The 20,244-nt window shown below is 40.2% G+C and overlaps 1 protein-coding gene across 6 annotated transcripts in view; it reads right to left on the bottom strand.

The window, feature by feature from the left end:
• Positions 1–20,244, bottom strand: part of LOC115453977 (papilin-like) — a 118,731-nt gene continuing 98,487 nt past the window's right edge. For 2 of the 6 annotated variants that reach the window (XM_037438352.1, XM_037438353.1), the window contains exons 32-58: positions 20,040–20,216; positions 19,655–19,834; positions 18,997–19,167; positions 18,173–18,257; positions 17,826–17,959; positions 17,489–17,659; positions 16,863–16,986; positions 16,161–16,251; positions 15,567–15,780; positions 15,115–15,285; positions 14,246–14,369; positions 13,646–13,778; positions 13,039–13,222; positions 12,567–12,740; positions 12,086–12,271; positions 11,192–11,402; positions 10,589–10,710; positions 10,152–10,365; positions 9,731–9,852; positions 8,705–8,890; positions 8,068–8,204; positions 7,376–7,523; positions 4,187–4,651; positions 3,259–3,414; positions 2,644–2,763; positions 1,812–1,908; positions 1–1,298 (exon numbers count right to left, since the gene is read on the bottom strand). In XM_037438352.1, coding sequence (XP_037294249.1) covers positions 1,211–1,298; positions 1,812–1,908; positions 2,644–2,763; positions 3,259–3,414; positions 4,187–4,651; positions 7,376–7,523; positions 8,068–8,204; positions 8,705–8,890; positions 9,731–9,852; positions 10,152–10,365; positions 10,589–10,710; positions 11,192–11,402; positions 12,086–12,271; positions 12,567–12,740; positions 13,039–13,222; positions 13,646–13,778; positions 14,246–14,369; positions 15,115–15,285; positions 15,567–15,780; positions 16,161–16,251; positions 16,863–16,986; positions 17,489–17,659; positions 17,826–17,959; positions 18,173–18,257; positions 18,997–19,167; positions 19,655–19,834; positions 20,040–20,216 — 4,385 coding nt within the window. In that variant the 3' untranslated portion in view covers positions 1–1,210. The remainder of the gene's footprint in view (positions 1,299–1,811; positions 1,909–2,643; positions 2,764–3,258; positions 3,415–4,186; positions 4,652–7,375; positions 7,524–8,067; positions 8,205–8,704; positions 8,891–9,730; positions 9,853–10,151; positions 10,366–10,588; positions 10,711–11,191; positions 11,403–12,085; positions 12,272–12,566; positions 12,741–13,038; positions 13,223–13,645; positions 13,779–14,245; positions 14,370–15,114; positions 15,286–15,566; positions 15,781–16,160; positions 16,252–16,862; positions 16,987–17,488; positions 17,660–17,825; positions 17,960–18,172; positions 18,258–18,996; positions 19,168–19,654; positions 19,835–20,039; positions 20,217–20,244) is intronic. The other 4 variants (XM_037438356.1, XM_037438355.1, XM_037438354.1 and 1 more) reach the window with 4 other exon arrangements.

Below are 20,244 nucleotides of genomic sequence, written 5' to 3'. Positions count from 1 at the left end.
TATATTTTATTCATTTTTCGTCTATTTACATTGTCACAATATGAAAAATACACTTACACAAATTATAATGAAATTAACTCCAGTTACTCTAACTGTGTTGTTATTTATTAAGCTTTAGACACTTATTACATAAATAATTTACTGCCTATCTATTCAGCTACGGAACAGCCTGGAGGCCCCGTTGAGTATTCGTCGAAAAAGTTTGGCTAAACTTAATGACTAAGGTCCACAAATAACTAATCCACAAGTTAGAGAAAATGATGGAGGCCACACGCAGAATACTTGACAAGATATTTGTTGTCCTACTCTAGAGTCGAACTCTCAAAGCGGTTTAGAAAGAGACAAATAAAGATGTACTGAGTTCGAAGTTGTCTTCGCAAATAAAATGAGGCCTCCACATTTAGTTTAACCTGAACTATACTGTAAACATTTTATTCAACCACAAATAGATGTGACGTTAATAAAAATAATTTTATTTACATGTACATATTCTATCTACACTAACATCTATGGTATGGTGAGAGCGTCGGTCGCGGTCCGCGACTTCATAGTCGTAACACCTACGTATGGCACAATATACCAGAATGCCGCACTGCCGACCAACCTTTGAACAAGCTACGTGGATCGACTAGTATACCTTAAGGATACATGATAACTGAGACTGACCTGCTATAGAGCCCTCGCACGGACCTTTGAGGACATTTTTTTATATTTTATCTGCGAAACTTAAAATGGGGATTTTTTTGCACCACGCAGGGTCTTCTATCGGTGATCTTTTTGGTTTTGTCAGACCGTCACTGATCTAGACAGCATTGCTTTGAATAAAATTAGTTTTTGAAGATAGATTTTGAAGTACCTAATTAATCCGATGTTGGGTCAAATTTATTTTGTCTTTTCCAGTTTACGAAGAATTTTCAGTTAGGCAGTTATTCGAGCATTTATATGGCATCTTTTAAAATTAACAAGGGAATGACGTCACGCTTTTTTTTGATACGCATCTAGTCAGAATTAGTTTTGGTTTTTAGTTCAAGTAGCCTTAAGAATGTACTTCCTCTATTAATTAAACAATCCTGTTTACGAAATTTATGGATTCCTAACAATTTTTTTAATTCAGATCTCTAAAATGACCACAGTGGTCATAACAAGGCTGGTTAGGAGATACAGTTGGTGTGTAATGCTGGTCGGCAGTGGCGATGGTGACGGTGGCGGGTCACTTCCTGACGAGCGGCTGGTCGGCCTGCATCTCCACCTCGTGCGCGCTGAGCTGGCCCGCCTCGAGACAAGACTTGCAGCAGAACCTGCGGCGCGGAGGTTTATGGGCTTTAGTTGGTTCTGGTGGAGGAAGGTTGGGGGGAAAGGGGGGGACCAACTGGAGTTGATCCTACTTTACATCTATCATTAAATATAGCGTTAAAGTTTGCTGGTATTAAAGAAAAGATAAATGTTCTCGTAAAGCTTTCGGATAATTTTAAAAAATACACATTATGAATTAATTGTTTTAATAAGCTCTTGGTCGCTTTTCCTATATTTTTCATCATTTCCGAGATTAATAGTAGCCTATAGCACTCATGAGTAATGTAGCTTACAACTGGTCAAAAAATATCAAAACTATTTCAGTAGGTTTTGAGTTTAATGCGAAGTTTTATCTAGTCCAGATAATCGAGTTTTTACTGTATACAAATATTCGTATTCATCCATTCCTTTAAAGACTAGAGTGTAAAATGTTTAATAAAGTGGTAAAAAAAAGCACGTCGAATTGAGAAGCGCCTTCTTTCTTTGAAATCGGTCAAAAATAAATATGATGTACTTACTTGGAGTAATATTTATGTTGACAGAACTTGCTGCGCACAATCAGAGGGCAGTTGGCGAAGAACGGACTGTCCGTACATTTGGCTGGGATCGTCAGAGCTGCAATATGATAATTTTTTATTAATTAATCTATTTGTAAATAACAATAATACAATAGTTTTGTCCAAGGCTGCGGCTTATCACAACTAATCAACCTTATGTCATTATGTATAAAGACAGCATGAAGCGAAATTAAGTTCGTATGCAACACGCAGTCTTCAAGTAAAAAAGCGCGCGAACAGTTGGTTTAACTGCACGCGCCGAGCATTCACTATATCTGGACGCAACTCAAGAAATGCCCTCAAAATATGTCTTGACTTGGGATTCCAAGCCACGACCTCCAGGTTTACAACCCAAATACACAACCATCACATCTACCTATCACATCTACCTGTCTGCCTGATGGTAAACCCCTTGATAGTGAATAGGTAGGTAAGCTATATTCGGTACAATAGATAGTACGTATCATTATCATCAGCAACAGAGAGTCTATAAGTTGAACATAGACCTCACATAAAGATTTCCGAACGATCTGTAAGCAGTACCAGTAAAGTACTTATGATGAGATACCCTGGGGCCGTCTTATACACGCCGAAGAAGGCCATCGTGTTTGGTATACTGATGTAGGGTATACAGGGGTTAGGGACTCGTTCCAATGCTCGCTCGAATGATGCTATATCCTCGTGTCGACATTGGACCGTAAGACTGATAAAACTAACATAACCGTTCCACTCACTCCCCATATGGTGGTAGCAACAACGCATTATTTCTTTACGATAAAAAATGGGTACTTACGTTGAACAGCAATCTGAAGGTAGGAGTAGTGCGAGCTGTAGTTGTTACGCGCATGGCACTCGTACATGCCGGCGTCGGAGAGCGCCACACGCGCCACTGTGAGGTGTGACACACTCGATCCTGGAAGGACCAAGATGTCATAACCGGTGTTAATATAACCCACTCCCTCCATAGCAAGACAGACATTAATTAATAACGAAGGAAGACATTTTAAACTAGGATTTTTATATTAGCCATGGAGAGATAAGTCTATCGTGAAAAGGCAGGCGTGTGATGTAGTAGATTATTATTATCACTCTCCATCAGGTTTGATCGAAGGCCTTGCCTGTACCCAAAAACATATGTTAACAAGTTTTGTGGTGGAAATGTAATTAGTTCATAGCGAGTTAATTATGATGCCGGTACTGGGTAATATCTGAAACTATCTATTGTTACGAACTTGGTAACTGTTTCTATGAGAGGGTGCCACATCTTGCCCGTAGGCTATTCATGGATCCCAATGTTGAAAAGTAGTGGTATTTATAATTCATATTTTATTCCCTAAATGTAGAAAGAATGTTCTTTTATAAGTATAAAGCTTTCTCCACATTTTAATAATAAATTGTGTGGACTCACCGCTGATCCTTATATTATCATTAGGTATGATCCTCCTGCCGTCCTTGGTCCAATAGACGTCAGGCTCAGGGTAGCCATCCACCTCACACTCCAGCACCAGTTCGGAGCCAGCCGTGAGCGAGGAGCTGGACGCTGCTAGCTTCGTATGTACCGGCACTGCAGCGCAAGGTTAATGTTAGCCTAATTCAGCACCAAAATAACCTTTCGCATGCATTAACATACATTCAATTACAATATCAATATTGTGCTGATTGCATTTCGTATATTCTAAGGGAACATTAAGTACTCTAAAGATAATGGTCGGATGTCGTACACGGATGTTTCCGTAAGAGCGTCGAACTATATGGGAAATGCGATTACGGTTGCGAGAAATAACTAGATATCATGTTATGCCGACCTTTTTAGATGAGATTATATTATTAAATGTGTATTTGCTACTTACAAAAGGTTTAAAATATTTTATAATATAAGTACATTTTATTCTTATTATGCTGGAGGTTCGCACACATTGTTTTCGATATCGAACACTTCACTTATTTTCCAGATAATTAAATAACTGTGAACTGTATCGAGAATTGTGTTCTTATGAAACAGTCATTACAGGTTCTTTGAACTTGATATGATATCTGGGTACACGATCGGTAAAGACATTTAGTTTACTATACCCACTAATAAATACGTTCAAATATACCTTGCTTGGTTACAAATCCCAGACCAGTCATGAAGAATATTTAAAATATAATTTGCTATTAAAATCGAAGAGGACATGCAAAGCGAAGACCCAAAACCAAAACATGCAAGCATGCACCGTAATACAGTCAATAAAAAGGTTCTTATGCACGAAGATCCGATTGCGATCGATCAATATCATCTGCAGATATCGGTATATTGGAACACAATCATCGATGCGCAATCAGACCACTCTTACCGTTAAATATAGCCCCGCTATCTATCTCGGGTTCAGGAGTCGTCGACGTCGTTGTTGTGAACGTGGCCACGTGTCTTGGCGTCACCTCTTTCACTTCCACGTGGATCGCCTCATCTGGCTCCCTGATCCTCGGCAGGATGTATGGGTTGTTGCTCGGTTCGTCGTCTGTCTGGTGAGCCTTGACCACGACCAGCCACGAGGCCGGTTGTCCTTTTCCATTGTACGCTTGGCACGTGTATTCGCCGACTGTCTCGTACGTAAGTCTTCTAATGAGTAGCACATTGTCCCTAGCTTCGTAAAGAGAGCTGCTGTAGGGCACCATGGAGCCGAAGAGTCCGCGGTGCCAGGACACGTACGGTGTAGGGTAGCCGTAAGTGAGGCATCGTATGACAAGCCGCTTGCCCAGTACCCCGATAATTTCTTGCCTTTGTTCGCCAGCGATGCCGGCCGGAGTCTCCACCGGATCTAACCATGCCCCCTTTGTTAGTCTACTCGAGTTTGCGAATGAGCTGTCTGCGTGGTTACTCTGCGACTCATTCGCAAACTCGGTGTTAATTACTAACCGTATGGATTGGAAGATTTAAAATGATGTTAATCTTGTTTGATGTGTTCGTGGAGTTTGTTTACATTACCTGTGATCTCATTAAATATATTTTTCACAAAATTGACATATATTATGATATACTCAGTTTATTCACAAAATAAATACAAAACAAACCGAACATTATATAGCACTATCACAAAGCGACAAAACGTATCGTTATCGCTCGCCAAATTCCAGGAACACCCAAACAGCAGGACGTGAGATAAACCACCGTTGTTAGTAAGAGAGTCGTTAACCTTTTGCGCAGGCGGTTGCGAGTAGCAGGCCCAGCACCAAGAGACAACCGCGCGACATTGTGCCTGAGGGACGTGTGGACTGACTGTTCCTTGTTTGTTCGCTACTAATCTGTAATAGCCCGCCGGCCGTACTAATGACGCTAATGGTTCCCGATAATAGTCTATTGACTGCGAAAGATTGCAGAGGACGGGTCGCGCACCGGACGTAACTTACATTTTGTCGATTTTAATTGTTGGAACGACTGACTACAATGTTTTTGGGGTTGTTATAATACGTCAGATAAGTACGTACGGTGTTTTATGTATTTTTTACGTGATTATATTCAGAATATATTTAAGGCGCCGAATGCCGTCTATTGCAATTTTGTAATTGCAATTACGAATGTGCTATATAAATAAAGGACAGTTTTGGTAGTCATATAGGTAAAAAGTAAAAAATCCCCTATTTATCTATGTGGATATAAAAGTTGTTCTCCGATTAAAACAGCCGTCATTGCAAAAAGACGGATTCCCTGGGTAGACGGAATATGCTCCCTAACTATATATTTATACCTATTGGCGAATTCATCTGTAATATGATATTTTTCTTGGGAAATTTTTTTTTTTTAAGGATGTTCAACGAAGGATACACTACATATAAAACAATGGTGTAGCATTTTCATATTCCAAGGCTATCTAGAAGAGATTGTTGTTGACGATACGATGGTCCATTTAACATAGATTAAGTAATTTATGTATTTTTTATAGTTGCAATAAAGTTTGATTATATTTTCGTCTACTGGAATCTGAACAACTTTGCTCAGTTCAATAAATCTTTCCTTCTAACATCGTGTTGCAGTATTTTGTCTAAGACTCTTATCAGTTATCAGTCAGGTCAGTGGTTTGTTTACGACTGCTCGTTAGAACTGACGTTTGCTATTTAGATAAACAAATTTATCAATAGGTCAAATACGATCTAATGTGTCCCAACTTGGGATTATCTGATGTTATAGTGTAGGAATTGTTGAGCTTAGTTTATGACAGCAGGTTCTTGCAGCAATATAATGAGAATTTTCAGATGTTTACTAACTACGATATTTCATTCAAAACGTAGCGATAGCTTAGTTGGGTATGGATCGGACTACCGAGACGAATGTCCGCAGGTTCAAAACGCAAGGGCACACACCTCTGACTTTTTTAAAATTATTTGTGTATTCTTTGTGAATTATCGCTTGCTTTAACGGTGAAGGAAAACATCGTGAAGAATCTTGTATACCTGAGAAATTCTCAATCGGAATTTTGAGGGTATACGAAGTCTACCAATCCGCACTAGGTCAGTGTAGTGGACTTAGGTCTAATCCCTTTCAGCAGTAGAAGAGGCTCGTGTCCAGCAGTGGGACAGTATATAATACATGTCTGATATTATTATATACGATGGATAGTTTCGTTTCAAATTTCAGTGAAAATATTGCACAATGATATTTCGAAGACCAATTTCTATAAATCTTATACGATCCATATTATTATTCGTAGTTTACTGCAATCTGAACTCGCGTGGAAAATTACATGTATTTTATGAAATCGATATAATCTATAGGTAGTCCGTATAGCAGTTAGTTTAACTAAAGTTAATATTCGTCATTCACTTCTATTACAGGTATATCGTCGCCATTGTCTTTTGGTGCGTTTGTTTGTTCTCAAGTTCGTAGTGAAACATGGTCACATAAAATACAGTAAAATATAATAAATATCTCTGTATTATATTGCTATTATTTAATTATTAATATCTATGGAAAAAGTTATTTGTAAGTTATAGCTTTTTGTGCCATATATCACTAACGAAGTAATAATAGTTTTAATAAGGAAAAATAAGAGTTATTCAAATAGAACTAAGAGATAGTATAGAAATCCCAAGTTATTTCTAAAACTACTTTCAAAATTTCTCTAATCTATCAAAAGATGCAATAAATGTTAAATCCCATGGTGCATTCAGGCTCAGTACACAATGATAGTCATTGTTGAGCCACTTGAAGCCAGTATTTTCTATAAACCGGCTCAGATGATACAGTGACGCAGAAAATGACGTGAAATAACTCTTTATAAAGCCTTAATGTCATGAAGATTGTCTAGAGCGAAAAGCAACTCTAAGGCCCTAGACACACTGGCGTTTTTTACACCAGTTGGATGTTTCATAGGCGGCCATGATAAATAGTAGGTTCAAATTGTATAAGCTAACAAATCAACACTTCATTTGGGTCCAGATCGATGACAGACCCTCGCCATGACATGACATCGTATGGAAACCTTATTTGGAATAAAACCCGAATGCACCACAGTCAAGCCCCACCACCATTCCATACTTATACTTACCCTTGACCTTGAGGTAGATCTCCTGCCTGGCGGTGCCGAGGTCATTCTCAGCGACGCAGATGTAGACGCCGCTGTCGTTTCGGTACACGGAGACGATCTCCAACGAGCCGTCGGAAAGGAGGCGGTACCGATCTCTGTCGCCGTCGATCTACGTGGTATAAACGATTTGCATCAAGCTGACGCAAACAACACAGACACATCACGCCTTTCCCGAGGGGTAGGCAGAGGTGGAACTATATCCTTTATATATAATTTGCTGCGCTTGAGTCACTTTTAGATTAAACTATGTTGAGTTTTCCTAACTTGGGCTTACATTAAAGCTATAAGTTATTATATTTAAATATTTTGTAATCGTAGTGTTAAGTCTGCTGGAAAACCTAATAAATAAATAAATCCACTTTATGCTATGCGTGTTCTGTCCCATGATGTGATAGGGGTAAGTCTATCACCATATAAGTACAAACAATGCTTTTCGTGTGTCATAAGTTCCACGGTTCATGATGTAATGGGAGCGAAGAGTATTGTTATATATAGTATAAATTCCAGGTTCCAAAAACCCAATTACACTTGCCCGACCGAGGATTCGAACCCGGAACCTCAGAATGGAATCGTACCATAATAAAACTACATCACCGAGGCAATCATATAAAAACTTGTCAAAAAAGCTAATCTTTAAACGTTACAGCACTCACAGTGATCTCGCCTCGCCTCCAGGTGATCTTGGGCGGTGGGTTGCCGTGGAAGATGCAGCGGAGAGTGGCTTTGCCGCCTTCCTCAGCCGCCACCTCGGGCTCCGTCTCCTGGCTCACTTGTGGGGACTGCGGCAAGTCTGTAGGGAAATTATCAGCATTTAATGACGCTGTATTTGTATCCATCAGTCTGTCTAAGTGAAAGGTTTTACAAATATTAGGTTTTTAGGACATCTATTTGGTTGGATTCTTCCCAATATGGGTTCTAATTCAATTGACTATTTAAACGTTATTACTAATTGACTTTTAAACTTCTTCACTAACATTTACATTTATTATGATTAGTATAAGCGCAGCGCAGACGCTGTGTAGGACACAAATAACGACAACATGCTTTCTATACTTTGCCAAAGTGTTTTTGTTGCTAATCGGTACGTATGTATACAGATACAATTTCTATACAGACACAGTTTCAAACAGGCCGACATAATTTTGTCGACTGGTGAGGGGTGATCTCCCGTCAGTCGACACTCTATCTGGATTCTACTTCACTTACCATCAGGTGGTATCACTTCGTGCACGTATAAAAAAATTGAACACAACCGTTAAAGCCACACGCAATTGTAAAACAGTAACGTACCAGGCGCATGCGTGGTGGTGTGCGGCGCGGCGGACGTGGGCGCGTCGGGCACCGCGCACGCGCGCCCGCAGCCGCGCGCGCAGCACTTGCCGACGCCGCGGCAGTCCGCGTCGTCCACGCACTCGTTGGGGCACGGGTACTCCGTGGTCGACGCCTGCTCCACGGGGCAGTAGCCGGTCTTGTTCACTACAATCACAAGTACAGCCACGCTTTTTTTCGGAAGCAGAGTTAAATAGCTTATTTTTTTTTTATTCTCGCACCAAGTAATGCTTCATTTCGCCATGAATATAACAAAAATGCTTTCGTTTAGTGTATTTATGATTGGTTCTGAGGAAGTCACTAGTATGATGAAGATTCGAAAGATAAACAGGACCCACACTGATCAGAACTTTAAAATACTAACATTCAAATAAACATTCTCCCTTATCTCTGGTAAGTCTCGATTGTGCAAAAATAAATATATTTATTTCGCAGGGTATTGAACATAAGTTAAAAACAACATTTTTCTCGCGACTCGATCCTCAGCAAAAAAAAAACGATTTTAATGTCGCATAGTTCCGGAATAAAAAGTGGCCGATATTATAATCTAGAATTAGCAAATTATTACTAGAAGACCGGAAGGCGTAGTTTAGCTACAACTATAACGTAAAATTATAATATTCTCTTTGGTTTAAAATGGCCAGCTCGCGCGGACCATTGCGTCGTCAATATATTTTTTTCTGCTGTCATTATATATTTTTTGTGTCCTTGAATTATTTGTTAATTATTCTCTTTTGTAAATTAGTACATTTTTGTTAAAGGTAATAATTACTATTTTAGGTTTATGTTATTTTTTTTAATATTTTTTTATAAAAACCCTAAATCTAGGTTATGGTTTATCTAAGCACCTAATTTCAACTAAATTCGTTCCGTGTTTATGGCGTTTACTTCGAACAAACATCCAATCTTCTTCACATACCTTTGAATTTGTATTATTATTGGTAATATTTCAAACTGTTATCTCATTGTAGGAAATATGTCATTTACCTGGTCTACACTCAGAAGAGAACCTGGACTCTTGAGTAATGGGGTCCAAGTACGCCGTGGGAACACATCGGTCCCCGGGGCCGCATTCCTTGTTCTTGCAAGGATGCTCGCTGCAACGGCATCTAAACAAAACACATATACATTTTGTTTACGTAAAACATATTAATGTACATATTTGCATTGATACAATTTTTATACAAAGTAGGAATTATATTTCTTCTTGTTAAGTAAGATTTATAGGCAAAGAGTAAAATTATCTTCAAAATGTTAGCAAAAGTTTACGAACTAAATTCAATTAACGATCTAAACGTGACCTCGAAATGCAGTCTTTCCCTTTCACTTACATACATACTTATTTATAGACAGAAATAGAGCAAAAGAGAGAGCTATATTAACCCTGTTATTGTACACGGCAACCTACCTCTCGCACCCGTCGGCGCCGACTTGTCTCTCCACAAGGTACTGGCACTTGAGTCGCTCGCACTCGAGCTTGAGCGGCTCGCAGTCGATCTCGACCTGCACGCACGAGCACCTCTCGCAGCCGTCCACAGTGCGCGTGCGCTGCACGCCGTACTCGCAGCGTAAGCGCGAGCACTCGTCGTTGAATCGGTCGCAGTCGGGTAATACTTCGTTCACTTGTCAAAAAATATATTTATGAACAAATTACGGATAGCTCATAACAATGAACACAGGAAATGCAATTTAAATATTACAAAAAAATTACCTCAACGTCTACGCAGTCTTAAATTACGATACAAGGATTAATAGAATCGACTTTAGAGTTGTTACTTCTACAATACCAAAGGAACCAAAGAGTCAATTTTGCAAATCTTAGTAGGTGTGGAGTATTGCTAATACCTGGTTTGCAAACAGCATAGAACTGTGCGTCGTTGGTGACAGGGTCCCTTTTAGCGATGGCCACGCAGCTCTCTCCCAGAGGGCAGCGCTGGCGCACACACGGATCAGGTAGACATGAACATCTGGGTCAATGAAACAGTTTATATTAGGTGAGAGTGTATTGTCGGCAGTATGTTTCATGTTTTATAATCAATGCTTTTTGAAATCTTAAACGGTAAGTATGTTTAGTTTATCCAGGGCTAAAGTAAAAATATTGCTTATAATATTTGGTTATAAAGAATCTTATATAAAACCGTAATTTTATTATTCGGAATAGTACTTAGTAATACGTATATATCGACAGCATTTGTTGACCAAAAAGGAAATAGCGAAGCCGTTACCGTATTGGGCAATCCAATCTTGGACACAAATTCAAAGCTTAGGTAATCCAGCTATGTTTTTTCGAAACACAAATTACCACTTTTATTGTTCTTTCCAAACATTGCTTCCATAGATCACAGCATAATATTCTATTAGACGTAACATAACATACATAATCAGAATCATGGTACCAGATATTAACAATATAATAATAACTCCAAAATTGGTAATATATTTCCGTACTTCTCGCATCCATTCAAATCCTGCGTCCTCGCCATTCCGTAGGTACAGCGCATCTGTTCGCACTCGACGCGCATCGGTGCGCAGTCAACGGGCGCTTCCACGCATGCGCAGCGAGTGCATCCCTCTGGGGTCGGATCCCGCGATATGCCGTACGGACACACCAGCTGAAGGCACTCCTCCTCGTATGGTCCGCAATCTGGTCCTACAACATCTGAAGACAGGCAAACCAATAAATCCAAGTTGAAGTTAGTAGGCATTGATTTGGCAGTCGTAAAAATAATTCGAAATAGTATAATGTCATGTTATAGACAAAATCTGTTGACAGCATAAACGGCATTGGTACCATAGTCTCATAAAGTACCAAAGTGCTGCAGCTTATTGATTCATTTTGTGTGGAGTAAGAGATTTTTAAGGCCCAAAAAGCCTCCTCCCCTTCCTGATCATCATATATCCCCTTTCTCTTAAAGTTCACTGAACATCCATGATTCTTCTGGTATCGTGAGTGTGGGCAATGAGATTACTTAACACCACGTAACCCACTATTTCGTTTGTCGGCTTACGCTATAAAAAACAGATAGAAAATATCCCGTACCGTTTTACAAAATTTGACCATAGAGAAAAAGCTGTCAAAAAGGCTCGATGTATTTTCGAGATTGCAGCAGATATCAATCGTACCACAGTATAAATGTTAATCATAGTATTAAAGAAGTGCGGAAGTGCAAAAAGAGTGCAAGCGAGTGCATAAGCAGTGAGAATCAGTGCTGTGGTAGATACATGTTTGTGCTGGCTCCGGTCACATGATCTAAATTATGAAGAAACAAATTCGAAGACATCACAAATGTATATGGAGCGCAGTAATGAAGAGCGTAGAGCGGACGGAGGCAGGCGTTATACCGGGCAATCGTGAAACTTTGCAGAGGTCTGCGCACTCCTCGAACGAGACGAAGCTGTTGTCGGTGCCGTTGCAGCCCTGGTACGCGAACACGAGGCAGTTGGCGTCCAGCACGCTGTAGTACCAGCGGCGGGACGGCACGCCGCACGCGCTCGTGCCCGTCGACACCGGCTGCTTGCACGCCGCCGCTACCCCCAAGTCCCAAAGGTTAGTCATCCCTCAACCATCCGTTAGTCAAAGCCGCTGAGGTAGACGTTCTAATGTCTCCGAAGTAGCAAAGGATCTAAAGTTAGTTGTAGTACAACTGTTCCCAGAAACCTTTAGAATAAGACTAAATAGAAGTTTGAAGCAAAATAGAGAAGATAGATATAGGCATGATAGTGAATAGAAATCAGAAGTATCAGTATTTGTTATTGGAAGAAGATGATCATTAATAATTTGCCATCATAATTTTTGTAGTATCCCATACTGTTGCAGACATACCAGGTCCAGTGTTTCCGCAGATCTCCTCACACTCCTCGATGGTTGAGAATCTGTTGGCGCCGCCGCCGCAGCCGCCGTACGAGTATTGCAGGCAGCTGCCTGATGCGGGCTCCCAGTAGAATTTCGGGATTGAAGAACGACACGGACCAGGATCGAGGCGGGCTTCGCAAACGTCTTTGAAGAAAATAGATTGTAAATTATATAGAGATTAAAATTCAACTATTTTTCGGATTTTGTCGCGATTTTAATATTTTAGTTTTATCCCGACGTTTCGAAGACTTTGCAGCCTTCGTGGTCACGGGGAGGACTGTCAGTCAGTCCCCTCCGTGATAACTAAAACATTAAAACCGCGATAAAATCCGACAAAAAGTTTAATTTTAATGTCTAACATTCGCGTTAACATAAGAAATCATTAAATTATATTGAGGAAACACTAAATCTAAATGGTAAAAAGTGATTCAAGAATACTTACTGATGTCTCTGAAAGCACCGCATCTTCTCTCGCACTCCTCTTCAGTCCGGAAGCTGTTTGCGTACCGACAGCCGCCGATATCGCCCTGGACGCAACTGCGGCTCTCCTGATCGTAGTAGTACGTCGTGATGTTAGCACCGCAAGGTACCAACGATTCTGGCGTGCGGCACTCTTCTGCTATTGGCTGATGGGGATTATATCAAAAATTTGTTTTAAACTGATGGATGGCAATAATCTGATGCCGTCGGAGAAATGAATGGGGTAGGCAGTCTTTTAAATAAAAATAGAGACGAGTTAGTCGTATGATGACAAGCGACATGACAATTCTTAAACAGTTCAACAGTGACACTGCGCTTATCATGAAACATTAAATGTAAAGTTTCATAATTACGTCTAAAAGACTACAATGTGTTTTCTTGCACTATGTTGCTTGGCGACAGAAATAACATTAGGATTGGTACAGGTGTGGTATCTATCCAGCTGAGCTATGGCATAGCTCTACCTCCAATAAATCGAAGCACTACCAGTAATTAGTAAATTATTACTGTTGCAATAACTAGACGTCTTCATTACCCTTAAAATATACCTAGCTGTAAAATAACTATACCTCAGCTACAGTGGGTGGAAGTGTTGGGGCTAAAGTTGTAGTTGTAGTTGTGGTTGCGATAAACGCTGTAGTCGTAGACACGCTCTCTGGCCTTTGTCGGCATTTTCTTTCGCAGTCTTCCAATGTCTCGAACCTTGCATCATCAAAAGCGTTGTTAGCATTAACCAGTATTTACATCAGATCCAAATTAAAAAGAAATATCGTTTGGAGGATATTCTAATGACTGAACTATAAATTCATGCAAGGTCGCAAACGTATCATTTAGCAAAATAGAGTATTGAAAAATAGACTTTATTAATGAAAATATGTTATTAATGGCGCGTACCGATATCTTACTCAATTATATTGTGGACTGTTCTTTAGAGTTTAGAGTGTTACTACAGCCCTATTGTTATAGTTGGAAAAGCTTACCGTCGCCAGACGAGGATTTACTACTTAATTTCATAAAAACAAGTTCTATTGTCTATCATTTACAGTATTTAGAATTTACTTTGACCAATATTACGAACGTAGCAACCTTCAGAATGTTGCAAACTCTTGTTGCAGTTATACTACAAGATTCAATGCCATGATTCCTATCAAACATAAGCATGTGTTAACCTGTTCTCGTTGCCATGACATCCTCCATAGATGAACTGGAGGCAAGTGTCCCGCACGTTGTCATAGTACCACATCACGTAGCGAGACGTACAGTCGCCTGGTTCCACAACTTGCTTGCACGGGTCTGGAAATATCAATTGTTATTAACTATTAGCGTAGGTTCATAGTTTATATAATATAGTTTTAATTTATTTAAGTCCATAGTTTAAGCAGTCGTAATAAGTGACAGTATAAGTATAAAAGTTTTGTATACCACAGACACTCTTACTTTACTTTATTTTGTACTTTACCGTCGAATGCAGTAAACCACTGTACGAAAAACTGTTTAAATAAATTTCTTTCTTTCTTCTCTCACTCCAATAAACACCTTAGAACAGTGACCGCATATCTCATTTGCCGCCTTCTGATAACATACACACAGGTCACCCCATAAACAATACCGGAAAACCATCAATCATGACCATAGACACCCATCATCCTTTTGCCAGCAAGACGGTAATTTTTTGTAACTACTACACTTGTTTAGTCTGCGGTCATTTTGAATGATGGTCACACTGCCACGGATGAAAGCACAGAAAACTTTAGTCTATAATGAATTACTCACTTTAAATGATTAAAACATCTAGGGATTGAGCTCTTGTTAGCATCTGCTAATACTATTGTAAAATTAATTAACACAAATACTTCTAGTACTCTCTACCTATTAACCATGGGTAGGTAAAATTAAAATAATATATTGAAAGGAAGGAAAATTATGAAATTCTTGACACTACATAGATTCCGTAATTTCCGAACACATCTTCGGGCGCAATGTGCGTCCCCATAGTATTGTTTGTGAATACGGTAAAAGAGAATAAAGGCGTACACACCCATTTCAGATCTGCACACTTCTTGACACTCGTCGATGGTGGAGAACCTGTTGGGCCCGCCATGACAGCCGCCGTATGCGAACTCGCGACAACTTCTTGACGCCTTGTCGAAGAAGTATTTAGCCTCGTAGGTCCTGCACGGACCTGGATCCAGGTCGTAGCGGCATACATCTGAAAAAAATAAACAAAATTTAGATGCTTGTGCATCCGCCTAGGCGTTGTTTCTTAGGCATAGCAACCGTTATAACGTAGTAACGTATATGTAGTGCAACTTCCTATCTTTTTTCTTTTCTGTCTTGTCATTGTGGCTTAAACTGCTATTTGACACTTATCAAGATTTGAAAAGTTTAGTCTTAAGCAAGCTTGTGATGGATGTCCAAGCTAGTAAGAGGTACCATGAGTATTGTAAGATATTTAGAAAGTTGAGGACTGAGATGAGCCATGAGACTTACTAATGTTCCTGAAGGCGCCACAGGTGCGCTCGCAAGCCTCCTGCGTCGGGAACACGCCGGTGTGTCGGCAGGAGTCACTGGAGTCCAAGTTATCGTGAGATACACACTCGCCGAGCCTCTGGTCCAGATACCACACCTGGCCAGATCGCTGGCAGGGTTCTTCTGATGGGGAAATGTGGCATTCCGTTGGCAGTTGTTCGGCGATTCTTGAGTCCTATGTTGTAATTTAATGGTTTTCAATAACGTATTACTGAACGATGTTCACTCCGCTGGCGTAACAGACCTTCCCCGGAATAAATATTCAATTATACTTTTCCAGAATAATAAGTAATGGTTGGTGCTGAATGCCAGTGAGCATGAACGTTACCCCATAAGAAATAAGTACAAATATCCTTAAAATATAACATTGACTACAAAAATCTCCCAGATTTTTTCATCACTGAATTCTTTTCACAATAGTAACACTCGTTGGTTCGTCGCTTCTTGTGTCATCTGCGCTAGTAACCCCACCACCATCAGGCGAAATGCTCATCATTCAGTAGTATATTATGTAGGTACTAAATTAGAAACTGCATAAGGTCGAAAATATCTTACCACAGCAACAGTGACGCTTGTGGTGGGTGTGGTTGTCGTTTGAGCAGAGCCAGTCCTACAGCGGCTCTCGCAGTCATCACGAGTTTCGAATCTGGAGCATTCATGACAAATTATGGTTAAACTTTTCAGATTTTGCTCATGACAATAAAAACATTTAGATCTTTTGCCAACTGGCATGCGTGGTATACTTAGTGGCTAAATTGACATTTTAATTTTGTTGAATTGTAGAGACACGAACACTAATGAAATCACAGATAACATTAGCCTATGGGCCATCCACTTTACTCTCTGGAGTATCTGGTGAACTTGAAATTATTTTCTATCTTGTTACACTTAAAAACAAATGTTTATATTATTTTTTCTTGGCACGACAGCAACAGAACGATAAGCTGCAGTATAAACTTCAAGTCAATATGTAATGTGTACTGGATACGCAGTCCGAAATGCTTCTAACATAATTACAAGTACTTTGTTCTGTGTCGGTCCGTGTCGACTAAATATGTTACTTGATGATTTTTTATGTTTACACGAATGTTAGACATTAAAATTAAACTATTTTTCGGATTTTATCGCGATTTTTTATATTTTAGTTTTCTCCGGACGTTTCGAAGACTGCAGCCTTCATGGTTACGGGGGGGTTTCATTTATGTTTCGTAACTTACTAAACAATAAAATTATCAACGTTTGTACTTAAATACTTACCGGTTATCATTACCGTCGCAGCCGCCGTAAGTGAACTGGCTGCAACTGTCCGAGGAGGGGTCGTAGAACCATCTCATCAGAGACTCAGTGCACGGACCTGACCGCATCGGCAGCTGGCAGATATCTGAAATTATTCAACGTGTTTAAATCAGGTCGAACAAAATGCACCATTATTTCCGTTTGATCATTACCCATAATAATATCAACCCTGTATTATATACTGTCCCGCTACTAGACACGGGCCACCTCTGGTGCTGAGAGGGATAAGGCCTTAATCCACCACGCTGACCAAGTGCGGGTTGCTACTTCATACACTCTAAATTATCCTATAGAGAATTACTCAGGTATGCAGGTTTCCTCTCGAAGTTTTCTTTAACCGTTATAGCAAGTGATAATTCACAAAGAACACAGATAATTTTCAGGAAAGTCAGCGATGCATGCCCTTGGATTTTGAACCTGCGGACATTCGTCTTGGCAGTCCGTTTCAAACCCAACAAGACTATCGCCTCTTAATTTCTTTGATTGAAAAAGAAAGTATCGATCATTCTGTACTTATCGGAAATCGGTGTCACTACAATAGTTGCAGTGTCATTGAAGCTCGTAATATAAGGTGATGAAATGAATACCTTGCGCGGTACCGCAATAGTATTGGCAATACTCCTCGGTGGGGAAGTTGTTCCTATTGCCGCCGCAGCCGCCGTACTCAAAGGTGACGCATTTGCCCAGTTTGTAGTCGTACACCCAGCGCGTCTCTGTGTCCGTGCAAGGTCCAGGGTCTTTCTCCATGAAGCACATTTCTGTGGAACAATCCAGAAAATTCATTGCATAAACGAGGCTCGTGTTATTCTCATAAATTGAATGGTTTAATGCCGTATCAATATCTTACATCATCTCTTCTCTATAACCAATGATCAAAACTCATTTTCATAGGTCATCACCAGCGCCAAAGGCGAATGGACTCACCTGTGAGAGGATGAGCTTCTGTTGGCCGTACTGTAGTTGTAATCTTGGCCTCTGAACAACGGCCCTCGCACTCTGCTTGAGTCGCGAAGTTATTGCCGTTGCCGGCACATCCTCCGTAGTAGAATCTTTGACAGCTGGAATCGGACAAGAATATAACTATACGATACATTTAATTTTAGAATGTAACTTAAAATTGTTTCTTTAAGAAATTGAAATTTGCAGCTTTCCCATTTTCTTGTATACATACTTAGGCTTTTATATCCATGCTATTCCAGATTCGTTTCCCAGGTAATTCAATAACAATTGTAAGATTGTATTTTTAAGAACATAAGTCTACAACTGCTTACCTCTTTTCTCTAGTGTCGTAGTACCATCTCTCTCTATAGTCGGCGCAGTCGCCGATCGCTGCTGGCAAAGTGCACAGGTCGGGCACTAAACACAAAAAATATGTTAGGAATAAATAACTCTTAGCTAACGGGTACTAATAGAATCTTAGCTCTTGAATATGACTTTATTTCTTTTGATAAAATTGGGTTTCTAGCGCCTATTGCTACGAGTGTATTATATATCGTCGTCAGGGGCGTAGCTATCGCCGTATCAGTCGTATCAGTGATACGGGACTTCCTAGCTTTGGGGCCCCTCTTGGCCAATACCTACATTAAACTAAGCGGGCGCCCAAAAGTTCGCACTACCCTGAGGAGCGCTCAACAAGATATAGAGCCCGTCTATGGCAAGCTACGCCACTGATCGTCGTCGTTTATGATAACACCGAAGTATCGTTAACACACATAGCTCCGTGATCTTTACACGTCCTCCGCGCCGTCATTACGACTACAACTATTCTTACATCGGCCAAGACGTCAGAATTTTATCAATTCAAAACATGTCTAATATTGAAGCGAAAGAACCATCCAGGTCATTCGTAGGCCGCGATGGATAAACAATCGCCGAAAGTCGTAATGAACTCGGTCCAATACCATTCGCGGTTGACGGTGGACATAACTAACTAACCGAAGATCATAGAGCATCTACAAGAGGAGACGTGATTAAAACACCAGTTCTTCTCAGACTTGGTGAAATAAATATTTTACAATGAAAATACAAAATTGCAAAAGCATCTACATTAATCACCGCTTCACCAAGTATTAGTGACAAAAGCATAACAACTAACCATAAGCACTAGGACAAGCCTGTGCGCAGCCCTGCTCGGAATCAAACCTGTTGTCGTTGCCGCCGCAGCCGGTGTAGTAGAACGGCACACAACGGTCCTCTGTCTGACTGAAGAACCACGCAGGTTGCTTCTCCGTGCAATTGCCAACATCCTGATTCTCCATGCATTGTGCTGTTCGTGCAACCCATTGTTAGTTTGGAGCTCTTTATTATCCCAATACCACATACTATAATTGTTAGGTATAGTATGGTAGTGATAGATAAAGAACAGGAAATTTAAAAATTATAAAAAAGATCAGTACAGAAAGAGATGTTAATGAACTAAGAATTCCAGTATAATTAAAGACGATTTACTGTGTAAAAATGTCATGCTAAGATTTTATTTGCAGTTAAATAGTTTAATATAAAAGCCTCCCAACACCAAACAACATTAAAAACACATACACCCCTTGCACAACTGGAAGCATAATTCCTATAAGAATATTAGGACTACGTGCACAAAGATAGAAAAATCAACATCAAAATTTGCCAAACCAACAAGTCAGTAAGTACATATATTAATTTGATATATGTACTTATGTTATCATTAATATCATTGATGTTTCATACTAAACTATCATTGTAAACCATGCTTATTACTGTTTCGTGGCCATACTCACGTTTGGGCTTCCCTGGTGGGTCACAACGCTGGATGCAAGCGATCTCAGAGCTGAACCTATTGGTGTTGCCCTCACAACCGCCCCATATGAACTGCTCGCAGCGTCGCGTCTCGCTGTTGAAGCCCCAGCGGCCAAAGTTGCCGGAACAAGACCCTCGGTCAATTGGCAGACGGCATTGATCTGTTGTAATTTAAACTCTATTACAATATATTTAGTTCTTTCGTCTGTCATTATTGTATCCCAATGTTGGTTAATTACTCAGAGTAACGAGATCAGTTCAAAGCAACCGGCGCTTATGATCAGGCGAGCAACTTTCCTAGACATTCTGTCATAAGTCAGTCGCTTATAGCTATGGAACCTTAAATAGTCAAAAAGATGTTCTGACCTTCACTCCTTTCAGGTTGACATTGCTCTTGACAAAGTTGTAGTGAGGCGTAGTTGTTTGCATTGCCAAGACAACCGCCATAGATGAACTGACTGCATTGCTCTTGCTCGGCGTCGTAGTACCAGCGAATATTGTAGCCCAAACAGGCTCCCTTGACCTTCGGCAGGTTACAGGCATCTGCGGGAATATAGATCAATCAATATGT

Source organism: Manduca sexta, chromosome 13 (assembly GCF_014839805.1).
Source record: "Manduca sexta isolate Smith_Timp_Sample1 chromosome 13, JHU_Msex_v1.0, whole genome shotgun sequence".
NCBI classification, from domain to species: Eukaryota; Metazoa; Arthropoda; class Insecta; order Lepidoptera; family Sphingidae; genus Manduca; species Manduca sexta.
Note: the sequence above shows the minus strand (reverse complement) of the source record. Positions and strands in the feature narration are given on the sequence as shown.